The following is a 20794-nucleotide window of genomic DNA, read 5'->3' on the forward strand; positions in this document are numbered from 1 at the left end:
ATTAGATGAGTGATAATAGTATGTAGAATGTATACATAGTGTCCAATCTTGGCCCTGACACACATACAAGAGGTTTTGGTCGCATGCCAACAAGCACATACTTTGGTGCTGGTCTTCATAAACTACCATCATATTGGTGTTGGTATTTGGAAAACAACACTAAAGTATGCTGAAAGTTTAAAATCATTTTGAGGATCGCTGGCAGGGACTTGAAATAGTCAACGAGGGTATCTTCTGACTCATGTTCAACTAATAAACCCACATGTGTTGGAATGAGCACAATTGAAGGATCGAAAAAGCGATAGGGGGGTGAATATCGCTTGTTAAGAATCTTTTTTGTTTCGTAAAACTAAATCAAAGTATAGTAACAGAAAATAAGATAGCAAAAAAAAATACTCAAAAGACACAAATGCTTATTTGATTCCGAGCCTGTGTCGACTTCTACTCTAAGACTCGCGATCCTTGATCACACCGTTGGATAACCGCTAACATTCCTTTTTTCGAAATCTTCAGAAAAGAGATAATTTACACACTGAGATTTACAAAGAATTATGCAAGCTAAGTAAATATACTGACAATGAAGATATAAAATGAAGATTTATTGGAGCTCTTCGGTGTTGTAGCTTGCACATAGAGTTGAAGTGTAGAGAAGTAACAGCACGACTAAAGAGGAAGAAGATCAGAGGATTGCACAAGAATTGAATTGTAGTTGGCTCAAATCTCGAGGTCTTTTTATAAGTTATGTTCAATCTACCAAAAAAGTCTTTGGTCGACTGATCCTTTCGATCAACTAATCACACAGAAGTACTTCTTTGCCAAGATCCGATCATCGCTTCATTAATAGAATTTATTGTTCGATCGACTGATCACCTTGATTAGTAGACCGATCCGACTGATTTCCTTCTTCGTTGAGATTTGATCTTCTTCATCATTAATGTCTTTAAATGTTCGGTCGACTGATCACTGGGTTCCGTCGATCGATTCGCCTGACTTCCAAGTTTAATCTAAACCCTGCATATCAGCTAGGTTCAGTTGATTAAACCTCCTGTTCGGTCGGCCAATCCATTCGTCTTCTGTAAAATAGAGTTATTTCTACAGTATAAAAAATCTTCCTATAGCACAAAGTTAGCACAATAGTATAATTCTGCATGAGTAAGAAAAGACAGTAAAACCTGTCTTGATCTTAACTTGAAAACCTCTTGGTTTCTTCAGTTAGACCAGTGACCTAAGGTTTGTCCCTTCTTGGGACATGACCTTCTTGTCGCTCCACTCCAATTTTTTACCTCAATCTACCTACTAAACATTAGGTCCTCCAAACCTATTTGGACTTTAGCTCAGTATTAGATCGGCTCCCCAGGACTTCCCCTCGATATCGGTCCTTCAGACCTATCAAGTTCAACTGTCAGGTGTCAGGTCCACAGCTCACTTGGATTTCCTGCATGACTTCCACGATCTACTAAGACTTTCCTGTCTAAGTGTGACTAAGGCTTTTCCCGGTTGAGTAAATAGTTTGCACACTTAGTCAATTTATCAGATCACAACAAGACTTAACTTGAACCTTTGACAATATCAAAACTCAAGTTTGATTTTGGTGCACCTTGCACTAACAACGATTACGACTCTCTAAGGTCATTAATGGATTTTGACCAAAATTTATTGATGGATCTAAGAAACTCAGATAAACTTGAAATGGGATGGGAGATAATAGTATATAGAATGTATACATTGTGTCCAATCTTGACCCTGAGACATATAGGAGAAGTTAGGATCACGTGTCAACTAGCACATACTTTGGTGCTTATTTCTAAAACTAGCACCATAATAGTTTCCGAATACACTGTGTTCTATTATCATATAGTGTGGTGCTGATTTCCAAATACCAACAACACTATTACAAGAATATGATCACTGAGTTGTAAAAGTTTTAAAGTCTTTTGATCAGTATTGAGAAGACCTTAAACCAATAAAAGATGACACATTTGGTCTCCGATACATCTAATAAATACATAGGAGTTGAAATGAGTCTAATTTAAAAGATGACACATTTTGATCAAAATTTATTGATGGAGCTAGAAATTTGAATTTATGAAAATTTAATATATAATGAAAGAGATAAGTATAGAGAAAGTATATAGTGTGTCCAAGCCTTTTGGTTCCGTACAAATTGACAAAGAACTAATAGGGTGTTGAATTTAAATCATCAGCATGAGATTTCAACAGTGTAAAAATACAATGGGAAGAGTAAACCCTAAAAGGAGATCTAAAATTGTTGAATTTAAATCATCAACATTACAATATAAATTTTTTTACCAGAGTGATGTTGGAATTTATAAAGTTAAGCACCATAGTAGTACAATAATATAATATTTAGCACCACTGTGTTATGATTTTGAACTGCTGTATATCTTCCAAGTTTTAAAATATAACACTAAGTTGTAAAAAAAAAAAACCACTACTAATCAGTTGGATAAACTTGAACCTCTAAACATATATATTTTTTATTCCATTTGCTCATCATATAATATCTTATATAAGAAAACTAATCTGATCAGATGATTATATTTACAAATAGAAATGGATTACAAAAAAAATCCTAACCAATCTTTTCTATTGTAATTGATATAAATAAACAAATAAACCAAAAACATACATGAGAAAATGTTACAAAGTATGAGAAAATGTTGTATGAGCTACTATGCTGAAACCTGGATCATTCTTCTTCGAAGAACACCATGTCTTCAAAGTTTGAGTGTAACCCTAATGTTTAGATCACCTTGTAGAATTTACTCTTTCCATCGGTATTTTTTACTCTATTGAAATCCTGCCGGAATGTCTACATCACGAATTCACGATGGTATGTCAAACAGAAAGATGGTAAGATAAGCACGGGGCTCAATGTTAATTCATACATTCATATCAACAAATAAATTTTAAATTAAAAAATAGTTCAGATGCATTGGAAAACCATAAATGAAGTAAACCCGATCGATTTAGTTTTTACATACAGAAATTATCCACAGAAGGTTCCAACGGAAAGATTAGCAACATTTTATTATTATTATTATGATCGTCAGTCTTCCATTTTGACTCTCATTGCCACCTTGACTACGAAAAGACAAGTTTGCAGACTCCAAGGTATCTCACAGCCCCAGACAGGGAACCAATTAACCAAACACCACCATCAACACTCGACACTTGCGTTTACTTCTCCATGTCTCAGGCTCTGAAGTTTTCCCTCAGGATGGTTTAGGAGAATGGGCTGGAGGAGGAGGAACATGATCGTGATCAGCTGCTCCCCACTGCTACTGATGCTTCTTCTCCAGTTGGTGGCATGCAGCTCTTGTGCTGACCATTTTAGAAGGTATCAGAGTCTGAGAGGTGCTGGCTTTGGTTCTATTCACCGCGACGCAAGCTTTAAGTTTGTGGAAGGGCAGAAGGTAGAAGATAAGACACTGGACGAGGAGAAAAGGATGGTGTTCACAGGGCCTAATCCTCTGCACAATAAGTAGGGTATGCGGCTAGACCCTGTGTTCGTTTTCCCTTCCTTTTTAGATTTTCTATTCGTGTTTTCTTATGCTGGACCATTAATGGAAGCAGCTGATAGACGATTCTTGGCGAATTGTCAAAACAAATGCCTTTCAATGTTGTAGTATTTTGATTCTTCGATACATGAAAGTGTGTTCTTCTGTCTTCAGCTCTAAAAAAATTTGTACTTTGCTATGAGATATGCTTTTCTTTCTTCTTCGCTTTTTTTTTTCTATCAATTGGCTTCCAACTGTTGTGTAGGGTGCTTAAGATTGATTAACTCTACAACTACCTTCTCTGCTTGTTTTTAAAAAAGATTGATTTTGAAATACGAATTGTTAGTCCTGCCGTGCTGTTTTCGGTGATGGCTCGGACCTCGAAGTGGATTGGACAGAGCTAGTTCGATTTGGTGACGTTGAAAAAATACGACGAAGGGCAGTGAATGAGCTAAGAGAAAGAAAGGTGAAGAAAATAGAGAGAACAAAGCCCAAGAGAAGGCAGGCTGCTGTCCTAAATACAATCGAACAAGTAAAGCCTTATTTGCAGGCATGGTCACCAGCTGGACATTAATTGCTATGTTGCGATCATACCTTTGAATTAAGGTTTTAAATAAAGGTGTCAAAAAGTTTTAAATTGCTATGTTGATAGACAGTCCAAGCTAAACTTTTCAATCGATGTGACACTGTAGTTAGAAGTGTCACACATTGTTCTATGCACCAGTTGCTAGGCCAGGGCAACAATCTAGGCCTCATAAGTACTGAGCGCCTAAGAGGAAAAAAGTTGGAAGATCAAATTTTATTATTCTTTCTTTAACATTTGCAGCATACTTCACATTCTTATTTCCTTTCCTTGACAGTTAATTGCTGGATGACTCTGCCTCCACAAGATTTCTATATAGATTTTTTTCCTTCGAACAAGTCTTGTCATCTCCATTAACAGGCACACCCACAAAAAAAGAACACTTTTGCTGCTGCCATTCCATCAACAGGCACATCCCATTCGACAGCACTCGATGGATGGAATGCTCTTCGGACAGACATCCCCCACTGTGAAGCCATTCATTCACCTGCCAATTTTCTGAGATGAGGACACTCATATCTACTTTTTCTTTTCATTGAAAACAAGTTCAAGTGTTGTAATCCCTCTCCAATTGGTACTAAACGGTTTCATGCATCAGTCATGCCTGACATCAACACCATAGACACTATTAGGTTGAATTAGGTTTCAGGTAGAGTGGGACAAGAGCTAAACTAAAACCCAGTCGTCAAATGGTGGCATCACCACTGTCATCAATAGATGCAGGTGCATTAAGATATATATATATAGATGATTAAAGCTAAAGCAATAAAATTGACAGAAGAGAAACAACAAAAGGCTGAGTTTGCATCAGCATAGGAATTGGAGCAGGTGGAGAAGCAATAAAAGAGAACAAAGTTGCTCCTTTTTTTTTGTGTTTCTGCAAAATTCACCTCTTTTAAAAGAAATATGCACAGTTGTTCTCATGAGGATGTGTTCATTGGACAGGAGTGGCTCACCACTAAACAACTTCTTCGAGTTGTCTGATCTCGACTTATAAATTTAATGAACTGATAATCTTTAATCAACCCAGGAAAAATACTTGTGAGCCATAGAATTATCCTTGATATTGTGTAACGGAGGCACACAACAACATATATTAGAATGGCTATAATCGAGCCAAGTCGAGTTAAGTTTTGTGGTGTTTAAATTTGTTTGTGCTTAAAATAAATCAAATAGTTGAAATAATTGTTTAAATTTGGTTTGATTTATTTTTTTATGAATTTGAGCGTGAGCTTGAGCTTGGTTCAAGTTTAACTTTAACCTTGATTCGTTTAAATATTATTGAGTTTTCAATTTAATTTTGTTATGAAATAATTTTTATATTTTAATCTTGTTTTATTTTTTTATTTATTTTAAAAATTTATTTATTTATTTATTATGTTAATAAAAATTTTATTGATGAATATTATTCTCGAACGTTATTCATTAATATTACTCATGAACATTAATTAATTAAATACATATGTTTAAATTTATTTATTTTATTTAATGAGTTATTTAAGATTATTCAATTAATTGATCTTGTGTGTATTTATTGAACATAATTAAATTTTTACTAACTTGCCATCAAACTTATTCCTAAACATATAAAAGACATTTATTAGGTAGTTATATGGATAAAAAAAACTATAAACAAATTTTATTTATTGCCAATTTAAATTCATTATCGTAAGTTGTTCTAGGTCAAAGATTTAATAATAATAATAATAATAGAATACGACCGTGTGGCCGTGTGGGTGCCCAACACAATTATACAATGGCACATGGGTGGTGAGCACTTAGCCATCGATCTCTCAAAAATCAAAAATCAAAAATCAAAAATCAAAATAAAATAAAATGAAGAAAACAAAATCTTGTGTTTCTAAGCTGTTCCTGGGATTACTTCATTTAGAAGTGATCTCAAAATGCACATTGTTTTTCACGTTCCCATGAACTCTTACACTGTGTTGTCATTATTTGCATACATAAACTTTGATTCCCAACAGGAGGTTGCTCATAAGAAGATAAGTAGTACCCCGGGTTACGGTGGAGCAGTAGTTCTGATTGAATTTCAACTTCGATAAATTAATAGATAAATTTTTTTTAATAGATAATTGACTTAAGAATATTAGATTGATGGATCGCTCGTTGTGAATGTTTCTCAATTTATCCTGATGATCGATAAAAAATTTATATTAACTCAAATAGATTATTTTAAGATTAATCGATATAAATTAGATATACGATGTCAATTAAAAAAATTAAAAAAATAAGAAGAGAATGAATATAACTGGTAGAAAACTTTTATAGTTGAATTGATATCTTAGAGTTAATTGGCGATAGCTGGATATATGATATCTACTTTAAAAAAAAAACATGAGGAGAGAAATAGTCATGAGTTTACGTGCACTTCAAATTTGTTCATGTTGAACTTTTCAAAAAATTTGTTCATTTTCTCAGAAGCAAGATCTGGACTCCTAATTCTAACCTTTTATATTCCACGTGCATGTATTTTTCCAGGATGTGATCTCACGGAGTGAAATGTATATTTTTATAATATTTGGATTTATTTCTTAGATAAATAAAATTTTATTAATTGAGTATATATATATATATATATAATTTGATGATAAACTTATTTATTGAATGTCAATAATATAATTAATAATATAAGAGAGTTTATAATTGGATCATAATTTGTGAACAGCTCTACATATATAATTATAAATATATTGAAATAATTTCTAGTCAATGAATTGATGAGTTCATACATCGTCAATGAATTGATGAGTTTATACATCGTCAATTCTATGAGACTAGCACGAATTATACTCCTTGGTCTAACCAAGAAGTTATTCATCATTAGCTAGAGACATTGGGATGCTGAGAGTTAAACGTGGATGTTAGTTATAATAACTAGTTCATTGGAGTGACATGCTATGAGACTTCATATAGTTATTTACATATATATATATATAGATATGTCAATGAAGATTTCATTGCAGCTCGAGTGCAAGTTTTATTTGACTTAAGATATTCAAGTCATCTTGGTTATAAAGACTTATACTTTGACATCTTGAGCAAACATCTTCGTAGAGGTGTGGACCCCGGATGATTGAGTAAAAGTCAAAGTGTCCGTAGATATTTGGATAGTCCACAAAGGATTCACCATTGCTTGTAAGGAGATGTATACCATATGACCACTTGTTATGATTATTACTCAAAATTTTTGGTCAAAGCATCATATGTTAAGAGTATTATACTGTTGGACACATATATGAATAATTTGAATCCTCGGGACGATGAAGTATTTCTTAGGCTAGGTGTGGTATAGTCAGCTTAGTGGGGGATAATACAGAGACCATACCCTGAACCAAGTTAGTATAAAATTAGTGAAAGGAATGAGACACGACTCACTGTAGCTGTTGAAAGTTTTAGGAGTGGTTTTAGAATCAACTGTTGGATTTTTTGGTCAATTAGGGATCATGATGTACTACTATGTGACGCTCATGATCGATCCATAATTAATAGTTAATCATGGACGACCAACATAACCGAGAACCTATTGGGTCACACGCACTACGAGTTTATATGAAGGATTTAAAACGAGTTTGAGAATTGGATTCTCAAATTGAGAGAGATAGTGTTTGGTTGGACCAAACGGAAAAGACAAATATGGAAAGATATTTGTCGAAACAGAAACGCAGATGGGCCATGATTATTATAGGAGATATGGATTTATCATGATTTGATAATAAACTAAAAGGGTGTAGGTCCCCGAGCGGCCAACAAGAGGAGGTGAATTGTCTGAAATTAAAATAATACTCTTTTTTTTATTTTCGGACTAAGTTAGACAAGCACTTGTTTTTTAACAGAAAGCTAAACGTATAAAAGTAAAGAAAGAGGCAAGAATATTTACTTGGTTTGCAATCATAAAATGCTAATTCAAGAAAAATGTAACTCATTAAAATCTTTTTCTCCCAAAGGCGGAGTAGCATCTTATAATGTTGAAAGCTTAGAAAAGTAAAAAAATAGAACTAGAAGTTGAAGTACAGAATTCATTTACAAGTGTTGTTGTTAACTACTGAGACCAAGGGTCCAAGACTCTATTTATAGCCTATTGATCGAATCTGACCGTTTGCTGACGTGACAACTTCGGGTGCCTGGAATGGCTCCGGGCGCCTGGGCATGGATAAAATTTTATCCATGTCGTAACAGTTCACAATGGTTCGTAAAGGATAAACCTTATCTGGTCCAGGCGCCCGGATCGTGCTTATGCGACTTCGAACAACTGCGCGTCGAGGAGGCTCCCCTGGGTTGCCCCAGGGGGTCCAAGCACTCGGACTGTTCAGGCGCCTGGCATTGATCTTAGCATCCAGACAATCAACAGCAAGCTTTCACTCTGACTTCTCATCCCTCGGAAACATCGTGCACTTCCTTCTCGTCCGCCAGCGTACTCAGCACCTCGTCCTTTGGACATACTGAGCTGTCGACTCTCTCTCGTACCGTCCTTTTCACTAGCTACGTCTTTCGCTCGATTTTTTGTACTCCTAAATTCCTACAAGCTTAGACACAAGGTATTAAACATACATAGGACCTAACTTGACTTGATTGATCATATCAAAACCACCACAGGATACTTACAAAGGGGTTTAATTTAGTTATGAAATAACTTGGTTTAATAATAAATCAAAAGAATTTAATTTAATTATGAACCAAGATTATTTGATTTTTTAATCTTAATGGTAATGTATCATGTTGACTTTACTTATTGGATTGGGATATGACTTGCTCCCTAAGTCATATAGAGGTGTATAAATAACTCTCTATGAGAAGAAATGAGTGATTTTGTTCTTTGAGAGAAAACTCTAATTTGATTATGACTTTTTCTCATCCTCTTCTCCCTCTCTCTAGTCGAGTTCTTGCTGCCCAAGAGTTACGGCTAGCCATCTTTAGCCACCGAATTTGGTGCTAACGAATTTGGTGCTTACGAATTCAATGTAGATGAATTTTGCGTCGATGAATTCGGTGCCAACGATTTCTGTGCCGATGAATTCAGTGTCAACATTTTCAGTCCCGCACCGCCCACCAAATCATGTCATGGGAGTTTTCTCGGATTGCTTCGTCTTCACGCTTAATTATTATCGATCAGAGACAAACGACTCGTGGCTTCGTGAAGCCGTTTTGACGAAAGCTCGACGTGGATATGAATAGAGGCGAGGTTCGAGAGCGTCATTTTGGTTAATGCCCTTTCCACTACGCATTATCCGTCAAGTATATTTAGTGAAAATTTACTTTCGATAAAATTTTATATTATAATCATGTCTACATAAGATGTATCTTTGTATGCATGTAGACGTGTACGGTGATAATTAGAAATTATTATTTTATCTTTTACTATGTATATTTTAAAAAAAAAAGTATTTTAGTATGCAACCATATCTGAAATTACTAACCATTTTCAGAAAAAAAAAACATTTATAAGAAGATTCTGAAAGCACTGAGAAGAAAAGAAAAGCAGATAGTTATGAAGCTTTTTGGAAGAACTTTAAAGAAGGAATTCCCTCACCCTGATTTTAGTTCACCCAAACAATGAAACAGTTTCAGTAAAACTGATCATTTAAAACATTTGCACCTCAATTGGACAACGTTAATGATAATTTATTTTTGCAATTTTGAACGATCTATATGAAGACAAACAGAAAGGAACTGGAAACGTTGGATATGGCGTTATTTAACTGCCTAGTGACCGAGTAATTACCAAGAACATGTTCCACCCGTCAAAGAGCTGCAAAAAGCAAAAATGACAAACGCGCATTCCTTCCTCTACTCCGTGTCTCATCCCTTTTCAGCATCTTCCCACTCGATGAAACGATCGGTCTCCGCGCATTTGCATTCCACTTCCTTCTCTGCATCTGCTACTTCAGTGACTGGGCCGCCTCCCATTTGAAACTCTCCTCCTCTGTTTTCTCTCTTTTATTATCCTAAAAATTCAAGCTTTGCTCTTTCTTCTGCTACTTTTCTTTTCACTCTTCTCAAACTTGTTTGGCAATCCTTTTTGGCTCTAGTCTTCCGATCTTTTTTTAACATTGGCCATCCTAAACATTCGATCGTTGCAGATTCGTCTTTTTTTTTCATATAATTGCTTCTTAGATCGTAGAATTTGCCACGCCGTTTCCAAAATTTGATCTTTTTTTCGTAGTTTGGATCTTTTCCCTCTCACTGCTCGGTTTTCCAGGTCTCCATGGGAGCCTGCCATGGAAAGCAAATACAAAACCCTGAGTTTCAGGAAGAAGAGAGCCTCCAGATCCCTAACGCTAGGCAAGCTACACCGGTTCCAGGAACCCCGCAACAGGGCAAGTTCCCCTTCTGCAGCCCAAGCCCTCTTCCAGGATCTTACAAGAACTCGCCGGCTAACTCCAGCGTGACCTCGTCGCCTCTGCGGTTCCTCAAGCGGCCGTTCCCTCCGCCGTCGCCTGCGAAGCACATCAGGGCTCTTCTCGCTCGTCGGTACGGCTCGGTGAAGCCGAACGAGGCGTCGATTCCGGAGGGCAGCGAGGTCGAAGTGGGATTGGATAAGAACTTTGGATTCTTGAAGCAGTTCTTCTCAAAATTTGAACTTGGGGAGGAGGTCGGGCGTGGGCATTTTGGTTACACATGCTCCGGGAAGGTGAAGAAGGGAGATATGAAGGGGCAGGAGGTTGCCATCAAGGTTATTCCTAAAGCCAAGGTTGGTATTCTGTGATGTTCGATCAGTGCTTGTGATTAATGCATCTTTCCATTTTCCATGAACGTGTCTTTCTTCAATTGGTTTCCATGGTGAAATCTTTGGAGCATAAATTCTTTACGAAACTGAGTTGATTCATTGTTTATTTTGTGATTTCTATGGTCAACACATATGAAAATGCTTTCTTTTGTGTGTCTGTGTGTCTGTGTGTGCCTGTGTGATGCACTTTAGTTTCTCACTAACAGGAAGGTGAAAATTCCTTTGAGCTTCTTTGCCATTTCTCATGCTTCCTGCCAATTGTTCTCCCTTACTTCTCTCTGTTACTGCTATTTAATTTATCTTTGGGCAAGTTCGACTTTATCATGTCTGAATTTTGATGCTTCTAAAATCTAAACGACATTGAGCTGTGATTAAAACAGGTGAATCTACCTTTGCAATATGATTGGCAGTTAAACCTTTTATACTTTTAGAAAGATCTCTGTAATACTAAGTTGATTTACTTTCTAGTTGATTGTATTAGTAGAAAGTGCAAGTCTCCTCAAATTAGTCTTATATGGAAATAATATGCAGATGACAACTGCTATTTCTGTTGAAGATGCACGAAGAGAAGTGAGAATATTAAGTTCTTTGGCAGGACACAAAAATCTAGTACGCTTCTATGATGCATATGAGGATGAAGATAATGTCTACATCGTTATGGAGTAAGTGTATATCAGTTTTACACACTTCAAAATCCTATATATAGAAATGTATTCATCTGGATATGGCACTTATGGGAAAGACTGTTAAGTGAAAATGCAACTATTGCCGCAAGGTTAGATTTTTTATAAGTTCCTAGATTGCTATGCTACAGTGAGCACCCCAGCTAGTTAATGTTATCTCACTAGTTGCTATTGATTCACTATTGCCACAAGTTTTAATTTTTTATAAGTTCCTAGATTTCTATGCTACAGTGAACAACCCAGCTAGTTAATGTTATCTCACTAGTTTCATCAATATCTTGCATTTGATACCGATAAGAAAAGTGGCTTATTATGTGGATAAACTCTTTCGTCTTCAAAGTAGACCTTTTATTTTACCATCTTGAAAGAACATCATGATTTGCACTCATCCGCTGCATACTATTGTTGAGCAAATTTATGTTGATGACTTCGACATTGTAAGTTTTGGAGAAAGCTCTCAAATGCAGCCCCCCAATGAATCTTGTTGAAGAGATACAGTTCTATTGCTACCAGTTTCAAATACTTGAATTAGCTAGAGATTCTGAAATGGATTTAGAACTTGGTAACCATTTTACATTGCAAGGACATCAATTGACAAACATACGCATGCATTTCAAAGTTGATTTCATACAGACCCATTATGAGCTCAGCTCACGAAGATGGTAACACATAATTGAATTTATTCAGCCGACATGGATATTGTATTCCCTTTTATCTTGTTACCTATTGTGCATATAACAAGCAACTAATTTACTATGCATCATTTAATCAATTAATTGGAAAAACAAAACTTGAAATTTATGAAAATTTCTCATAACATAATTACAAATATGTATATTGTATGACTTATAAATATCATACCTAGCACTAGAAGCATGCATTAATTTAGCACATATGCATCTCATTATCTAACTAGCTGATTTTTAATAGCCTGATAAAGTTGGCTTTCTTCCTTATAGGTTATGCAATGGTGGTGAGTTATTGGAAAGGATTCTATTAAGGTAATGATGTATCCAAAATTGCTCATTCCAATTCCCTTCCTAAGGTTTCTGCCTTTTGAACAACCTCTTCTTAAAACTTGAACCAAACATCTGAATAGAAATGATTTGTTTTTCCTTGTATTTAGCGGTGGAAAGTATTCAGAGGAAGATGCAAAAGCTGTAATAGTACAGATATTGAGTGTTGTGTCTTTTTGTCACCTTCAAGGTGTTGTTCATCGAGATCTCAAGCCAGAGGTAGTTGTCTCTTCTAACTGCAGCATGCAAATCCTTCATATACGTATTTCAGATTTTTCATTTGGTCTATTTGCTATCGTTTAAATTTCAAATTTAAGATTTGAGCTCTACGCAGGCTTAAGTTTCAATTTTTTTTTTTAATGGCTCATGCTTGTGCTTTTTTGGTTCAGAATTTTCTTTTCACATCAGGAGATGAAAAATCCACCTTAAAAGCCATAGACTTTGGTTTGTCCGACTTTGTAAAGCCAGGTTGGTTGCATAACAATTTTCAACCTTAAAAAGTTATCAGATGTTTCTTTTGGGTTTAATTTGTAAAATAAGATGACATCTTCACTGAGTCTACAGACGAGAGATTGAATGATATTGTCGGAAGTGCATATTATGTTGCACCTGAAGTTCTTCACAGATGTTATGGAACTGAGGCAGACATGTGGAGTGTTGGCGTAATTGCCTATATTTTACTCTGTGGTAGCCGCCCTTTCTGGGCACGCACAGAATCAGGCATATTTCGAGCTGTTCTGAAAGCAGAGCCAAGCTTTGATGATCCTCCATGGCCATCTCTATCTTCTCAAGCTAAAGACTTTGTCAAGAAATTGTTGAACAAGGATTACCGTAAGAGAATGACTGCTGCACAAGCTCTCTGTATGTTCCTGATTATCTTGATTATTTTAGAAGTTGAGCATGAGCTGGTCAATTACAATAATCAACCAATCTCAGGTCATCCTTGGTTGTGGAATCCTGAAGAAGCAAAGATTCCCCTAGACATTATGATCTATAAGCTTATAAGAGCTTACATATGTTCTTCTTCTCTAAGGAAATCAGCATTGAGGGTACGCACGCTATTTCTAGCTGAGCCTGTGAAAACTATTGTTCTGTGCTTGTTCTTCCTATTACAATATATCCTGCAATTCTCTCTATGTTTCGATAATATGAAAGAGTTTTTTCTCTTTTTTGGATGTTTAAACACCTTAATGCTGGTAATATGACAGGAAATTGGTGTTTGGATTTAATAACTGTAGTTTGATAACCATAGCGGATCGCAAGTGCAAGTTACATGATGATAGAAATTGCCAAGTTTATCGAGTTATATGACTAAATCATGCTTCACTCAGGTCCAACTTATAACCTCTTTTGACATCCATATGAAATAGCATCTATGTATCAAAATGCATTGGTATGTTTACTTAAGCATATACCTTAAAGTTTAGATTAGCATCATCAAAACTGTAAATTAAACAATAATATTATTGTTTATCTGAAGTTATACTTATTTGCATTCTTTGAGATGCATGAAAATTCTTTCCAATTCCCCTATCTGTTAGTTAATCTTCTGTATTGCACAAGGCTGGTAATCAAAAGAAAATGTGCATAGAGAAACACTAATGTCTCTCTTGATTATTCATATTAACAGGCTCTTGCTAAGACCTTGAAGGTAAATCAGCTATATTACCTTCGAGAACAGTTTGCTTTGTTAGGCCCAAACAAGAGTGGCTATATCTCTCTCCAAAACTTAAAGACGGTTAGTTGTTCATTTTGTCCAAGTTCAAACATCTTTTTTGTTTCTAGATAGATATTCCAATTAGTCTTCTGGCAGGCTTTGTTAAATGATTCAACTGAGGCAATGAAAGATTCAAAGGTTCTTGATTTTGTGAACATGGTACTCCTCAGAACTCTGATTCACTTAACATAGTGATTACTGATACAGATGCAAAACATAATCTTGTTCGTCAATTGGTTCTTTTGGAATTAGGTGAGCTCTCTTCAATACAGAAAGCTAGACTTTGAAGAGTTTGCTGCTGCAGCCATAAGTGTGCATCAGATGGAGGCACTGGATACCTGGGAGCAGCATGCTCGTCAAGGTTATGAGTTCTTTGAGAAGGATGCAAACAGGCCTATCATGATCGATGAACTTGCATCGGTGAGACTGAATACCATCAAAAAATAATTCTCGTACTGAATCTACTTTAGTCACATTTAGCCTACACTGAGGTTTTATTTGAGTGATAGTCTTGGTTCCTTTGCGAATCTGTATTCTACCTAATGGTTATGCACTTTTACAGGAACTTGGCCTTAGTCCATCAGTTCCAATTCATGTTGTTCTCCAGGATTGGATAAGGCACTCTGATGGAAAATTGAGTCTCTTGGGATTTGTTAAACTTCTTCATGGTGTTTCTTTGCGCAGACAATGCTGAAAGCTTAGCAAAACCTTTCTCTTTTTTTTTCCATCAAACATGAGGATGCCTGGTCTTGGCACTCATTGTTTGACCAAACCTTGATGATTGAGTGGTTCATGCCCGAACCTTGATGATTGAATAGGCCAGACAACTAAGATCTCAGCAGTCATCTTGACACATATGTAACCTTCCTCTTGTACTCAATGATGTTAGTATTCAACCATGACGGCGATCAGTGATGTTGGTCAGGAAGATGTATAGATTAGTATAGTAAATGTAGAAGGTTGAAAGGAATCGAGGTCTACAAATGTGATTCAAAAGCTTGTCACTCTGTTTTACTATCTCTTTACTCTCTTACCAGCTGCCATGAGAAATATTGTGAAGCAACATTGCATGGTCCGAAGAGGACATAAATATCTGATATTGTTCGAACACAAGTTGAACTTACACTAGACATGAAAGTTACAAAAACCCAAAAAAAATAAATAAGAGCTTACAAACATGGCTCCTCTTTTTCTTTTTCTTTTTTCATGTTTCACGTTTTGCCTCCTCCAATGTTGTAGCTCTGAATTGCAGCAAGCTTTTGAGAGAGCAATAACTGCTACGAGTCTGAGAAGATAGCAAAGTTTGGATTTCAATTTTCACCAATTAAAAAGGAGAAGCTAAAGCTAAATACATCATTCACATTCAATTTCTTCTGTTCCCAACTACAAGAATTAGCTGTGGAATGCCAACAGCCAAAATAAAAAAAGACCACAATAGTCTTTAGGCATTTCAGATACCAATCAATTTGATGAGGGACTTCAGGTACTTCTACTCCAAAGCATCAGTTGGCCAAAGCTCTCTCCACTTGGATATTTCATCCTTGCTTTCCAATTTCCTGATTCCTCCATAAAATCCATCTGTTTCATTGCCTTCTTCCTTGTGATTCTTTCGATCAATGGACGCTTGTCGCCACTTTGAACCCGGCGTGTACTGGTTGAATTCGAGGACGATACTATCTGAAAAACCAAACACCAAAGGAGTAACATCAGCCAAGACAAGTATAACATACATCAACACTCGAGGAATTACAATATACCAACTTACTGCTCAGATGACAATGGCAAAAATGCTCATTTCCATCACAAGATTCCGAGTGACCAATAACTCCATACCACCAACCTGCAACACAAATGAGGCATTGGTTATACCTTGTTAGCATCAAACTTTTTTCACAAGGTGAACAATGCTATAACATGATTCACCATATGGAAACTCCTTGTTCTTTCTCCACTGAATTTCAATATGATCGCCGGGACGCAACTTGCTCAAGCAGTCGGAGATATGAAGCTCATGAGCAGAAGTACCCGCGGGAGGTGCCCTCAGCCTCTTCCACTCCACTCCCTCCTCTGTCACTACTGTTCTTCGGCCGTGGGGAGGATACCTACACAAAGCATGGATGACAATTCAGTTACAATTCTTCATATAAGGCACAAAAAAACAAAACTTCAATGATTTTCTGCATTAGATAAATTTCTGGTTACCTTGCAAGAAAAGTGTCTGTCCTGCAATCATATCGAACTTGAGCATCATAGCATGATAACATGAAGCCCACATGCCCATGCTGCAGAAGCATTAGAAATTAGAATTGTGTTTAAACTAAAATCTCAAGAACTTTGCTGTGATGATGATGACGACGAGGAAGACTATACCTCGCGGTTGTAAACCTGAGCAGGGAACCAGAACTGTCCACCTTGCAAGGATTGATACCAAGCCATGACAGAGTCAGCGGGTAGAGAGTTCTTGAGCTTGTTGCCATTGCCAATCCTGCTCGTGAGCCAGGAAATCGGCCAGATGCAGGACAACAACCCGATCCAATGCTCGCAGCCGAAGCCGCCGCCGGGAGAGTCTGTTAAGGATGCCAGGTGGCGCTTCCACTCTCCGGTCTCCGCGGGGCCGATCACACTCCCCCATTTCTCCCTCATATGATTTTCCCAGAAGTGGTCGCTCCTGCACCGTTCCCGCAACGAGCTGCAAACGGCGGCCATGGCGGACAGCCCGACCGGCGGCAACTTCTCCAGCACGCACTCCAGAGCCAACTCCGGCAGATCCAGGAGTGACGTCTCCATCGGCTCCTCCACGTTCTCCGCCCGCTGGCCGGAGCATTTGTTCCTGGGAATCATCAACGGCGGCGGCGGCAAAGCTCCGATTTTTCGCGCGCCAATCGGCTTACACTTTTCCAAGAAAGGCAGCAACCGAGACAGCAGCTCTCGCCACGGCGGCAGAGGGAAAGATTTGGAGAGGAAGAGGACGAAGGGGAAAAATGACATCAGGAACGACAGCATCAGATTTCCAAATCTGTGCCTGATTGGATTCTCCACGACGATATTAAACAAAGATCTCAATTGCTCCAAAATCAGCTGATTGACGACGATGTTGGCCCACTCGAGTTTCAATGCATCATCTCACAAATCAAAGAATCCAAAGCTGAGACTTCTTTCTTTGCACACTTGAAGCTACACTTGAATAAAAATCGAGTCTTTGGCAACAGGAAAAACAAAAAATTGGAGAAAGAGAGCAAGTGATTGCAGAGGTCCGCGAAGAAGGTTTGGAGGAAGTGAGGATTAGAGAGGAAGATATAGGGATGAGCATAAAGAGGTGGATTCACCAGAAAATGGAAGGAAGGAGGGAGAGATAAGCTACAGATGGCTGAGAGAAGGAACCAGTTTCATTTTTTCTTCTTTAATAAATAAAAAAATGAAACCTTTGAGTTCGAAAGGTTGGAATAGAGAGTAAAAAGTAGCCAACCATGAACGAACACATGTCCATCTTCTTCACCCTCCATCATCCTTTCCCGGCACTGCAGCCACCAGTTGCTTTGGTGGTAGGCAGAGTAGAAAAAAAATAGTTGGTAGATGATAAAGGTAGGAAACCTGATTCAGCATTCATTCTCTCAGCCCAAGTTGTTTTTCAATCACTGTTTCTAGTCGATCGTAAAGATGCTTGCTTTGATTGGGTATTCGAGGCGTATAAGATTCCTCCTGTCTCCATCTTCCACCCATCACAACCTCATCATTTATTGAAGGCTTTTAATTCAGACGGATGACATCTCGCCTTCTTACTTGTCAAGTCTTCTGCGTTCCCTGCTCAAGAAAGCAAGCTTTGGGATTGCTGATTCTTTGCGTTGGATGATCATCCGGAAGAGTTTTTAAATATAAAAGTAATGAATTATGAATACTAAAAGAGTAAGAGCATGGAAAATGGTTTGCTTCTTCTCAGAAGGATACGCTGAAAGTGACCAACTCCTAAATGACACATTCAGATGCTAAATGGTTTTGCAACTAGTGGCGAAGCCAAATGGGGCGAGGGATCTCATCGTCCCCCTCAGATTTTTTTTTTAAATTTAATACTATATATTTGTAAAGCTGGCAGCAAGCAAGAAACACAGCCCTCTTCAACAACAAGAGGAGTCTTTGACTTTCACATTTTCTTCCTCTTCTTATTTTATAGGATTTTATTGGCACCGAAAAAATAGTCATATTTTATCTTATCTTACTCTTTTTATATCATTGTCGAACTCATTGAAACTAATCGAGATTGCTAACGACAAAGGTCAAACTCATTGAAATTAATCGAGGTTGCTAACAACAAAGGTAAAACCCTCCTTTATTGCTTCTTCCTCTCCATCTTCTCTTTCCATTTTTCTCAAAAATAATAATCTTCTTTTTATTTTTTCCAACAAATTCTTTTTCCTCTTTGTCCGACCACAAGAATAATAACAAGATTAAGTTGTTACTTTTTTTTATGTTTCATTAATTGAAGAAAAATTGTAAAATATCAACTTTATTTTATTATGTTTTTAGTTAAGATGATTATTTAGATCAAAATGAAAATCTATATGTAGAAATGCTAAATATTATGAGAAAGAGAAATCATAAATATTTTTTTGATTTTGAGTGACTGGAGATCAATGATTATTATTTTAACTAGAACAAACAACTAAGGTTGAAATTTTCAAATTTAAGTTCGTTCTCAACCATTTAAATTTACAATTTAGATTTTTAGATTGTGAAAATCGACCTACACTAGCATTTATAATTTTCAAAAATCACCCCTTAATTGAAAAACATTTACTACTTCATTGTTTGCAACTGATGTAGAGGTCAACATCATATTATAATCCTTGTGAAGTGGATTAGGTAGAATCAGACCAAACCAAAGAGGAAGCCAGCTGAGCAAAAAAGAATTAATTTTTGAAAAGGTTGATTGTTTTTCCCCAATAGCCATTAAATTTGACCCGTACTTATATTTTGATTATAATAAAGATGATTATATTCTTCGGGATGTTTCTCATAATTCGTCCTTATAGTATATGAAAGGAGATAAATTAAGATTAACTTATAATCAACTATTAAATTAATTAGATTGTGAGAAATTTTTTTCTTGAGGATATATCCCTTGAAAATTAATACTTAGCTTGCTATAATAAGGCTACCAACCTTTAACAACCGGACATCCTGTGGGACCGTAACCTGATGAAATTGTGTAATGTGGTTGGTCTCCTATTGCTGCAACGGTCCTACAAGGAATCCATAATGGCTTACTATTCTAAATGGATTGCTGAAGCCAGTCTGCACTGGCAGCATGGAGCTCCATGTGGAGCAGTTGAAACAAAGTGGTGGCCCTAATGTCTTTCATATGAGTCTTGCAAGACCGGCTCGCTATGCCAGAGAGAAGATGAGAGCAATGGCCACATATTCTTTTGATGGGTAGTCACTATGTAGCTGCGAGCAAGGTTCGTGAATGGATTGGCATCGTCCCCTTAGATAGATTTAATGGTTAATACATGAGGTATTGTTATCATGAGGTCTGGGATTCGAATTTTGACAAAGTCGAGGTAAATGTCTCTCTTATGTGCTAGCCACTATTCCAAAGACTAGTAGTCGTCCGTGATTTACCTCCCCGTGTTGGCCCTGGGACAAATTGATGGAGACGTTGAGGATGAATATATTCATCTTTTGTCACCGTGAATGGACTAACATCAGAACTAAGATCCACGGTGACAAGTCAATTTCAAGGACGAGTGGTGAAAGTACGTTATTTAATGATAATTAGTATGATTTTCTTCTTAGGACAAAATTCACAACAGATATCATTTTGAGGAACGTGAGTCTAATGTTTATAGAGTGTTGCTGATGTAGTCTTTAGTTTCATCTACATATTTACCGTTCTTTTAAAAAAAAAAAGTGGTGGTCTTCATGCTCTGCACGCTTTTAAAGTGGATACAAAAAGTTGAAGCTTTGGAGAAGAAAATGGATAAGTCCTCTTTCCCGGCTACTTCCATGAACGAGGATCCGATCGACACGATCAGTGCTGCTGCAGCAATTCAACTTCCACCTTTTGCCTAGAAAGGTTGTGCCAGAGGCGAGGAGAAGTTGTCTTAGTCATGGGAGATATGTGTGGCCCCATTGAAAGATTATGAAGAATATGGTAGCTAGACTAGGGAATCAACCTAAGAAGCAGGAATGATGGAGAAAATGATGTACATATTTGCATGATGCTGCAAAAAAGTGATAGAATCTCATCCACTGTGGCCAGGGCAACAATGGCCTATGGCTAAGCTACTTCATGAATCAAGCCAATCGGCCAAACGACGGGTACTTTACATGTGTTGCTTGTAGAATAGGCCGAGTCCCGACTCATGTTCAGAAAATGGATAAGATTGTTGCGTCACTGTTTCCTTTGGTGTTGGTGCCCTATACAATCTAATCTTGACACGACAAATCCCCGACAACGAGTTTATTTTAATGCTAGTCATGGATATGATTTAGTGATTTCATTAATTTCTTCCTTTCTGGAAGTCAAAATGTA

The 20794-nt window shown here is 37.0% G+C and overlaps 2 protein-coding genes across 2 annotated transcripts; one reads left to right on the forward strand and one right to left on the reverse strand.

The window, feature by feature from the left end:
- The first annotated feature begins 9822 nt into the window (after nt 1–9822).
- On the forward strand, nt 9823–15282 carry LOC122052776 (calcium/calmodulin-dependent serine/threonine-protein kinase 1-like). Its single transcript, XM_042614477.1, has 11 exons — nt 9823–10813; nt 11381–11511; nt 12492–12533; nt 12659–12767; nt 12938–13016; nt 13113–13409; nt 13485–13597; nt 14179–14286; nt 14362–14424; nt 14518–14685; nt 14828–15282. Exons 1-11 carry the CDS (start codon nt 10328–10330, stop codon nt 14957–14959), a joined length of 1728 nt encoding a protein of 575 aa, XP_042470411.1. The 5' UTR covers nt 9823–10327; the 3' UTR covers nt 14960–15282.
- Nucleotides 15283–15346: 64 nt separating this feature from the next.
- LOC122052777 (F-box protein At2g32560-like) lies at nt 15347–17778 on the reverse strand. Its single transcript, XM_042614478.1, has 6 exons — nt 16636–17778; nt 16468–16547; nt 16189–16367; nt 16031–16105; nt 15724–15942; nt 15347–15550 (listed from the first exon to the last, which is right to left on the reverse strand). The coding sequence occupies exons 1-5, from the start codon at nt 17266–17268 to the stop codon at nt 15755–15757; spliced, it is 1155 nt and encodes a 384-aa protein (XP_042470412.1). The 5' UTR covers nt 17269–17778; the 3' UTR covers nt 15347–15550; nt 15724–15754.
- Between the last annotated feature and the right edge of the window lie 3016 nt (nt 17779–20794).

The sequence above is a fragment of the Zingiber officinale genome, chromosome 3A (genome assembly GCF_018446385.1).
Source record: "Zingiber officinale cultivar Zhangliang chromosome 3A, Zo_v1.1, whole genome shotgun sequence".
NCBI classification, from domain to species: Eukaryota; Viridiplantae; Streptophyta; class Magnoliopsida; order Zingiberales; family Zingiberaceae; genus Zingiber; species Zingiber officinale.

What these genes read in the sequence shown, in the direction of transcription:
- LOC122052777 (XM_042614478.1), bottom strand. Translation starts at nt 17,268, where the DNA reads ATGCTGTCGTTCCTGATGTCATTTTTCCCCTTCGTCCTCTTCCTCTCC. An exon ending in ACAGACACTTTTCTTGCAAG is followed by an intron (nt 16,368 to 16,467) that starts GTAACCAGAAAT and finishes TGCTTTGTGTAG; the next exon opens with GTATCCTCCCCACGGCCGAA. An exon ending in GAACAAGGAGTTTCCATATG is followed by an intron (nt 16,106 to 16,188) that starts GTGAATCATGTT and finishes TTTGTGTTGCAG; the next exon opens with GTTGGTGGTATGGAGTTATT.
- LOC122052776 (XM_042614477.1), top strand. Translation starts at nt 10,328, where the DNA reads ATGGGAGCCTGCCATGGAAAGCAAATACAAAACCCTGAGTTTCAGGAA. An exon ending in TAAGGAAATCAGCATTGAGG is followed by an intron (nt 13,598 to 14,178) that starts GTACGCACGCTA and finishes TCATATTAACAG; the next exon opens with GCTCTTGCTAAGACCTTGAA. An exon ending in CTCTCCAAAACTTAAAGACG is followed by an intron (nt 14,287 to 14,361) that starts GTTAGTTGTTCA and finishes GTCTTCTGGCAG; the next exon opens with GCTTTGTTAAATGATTCAAC.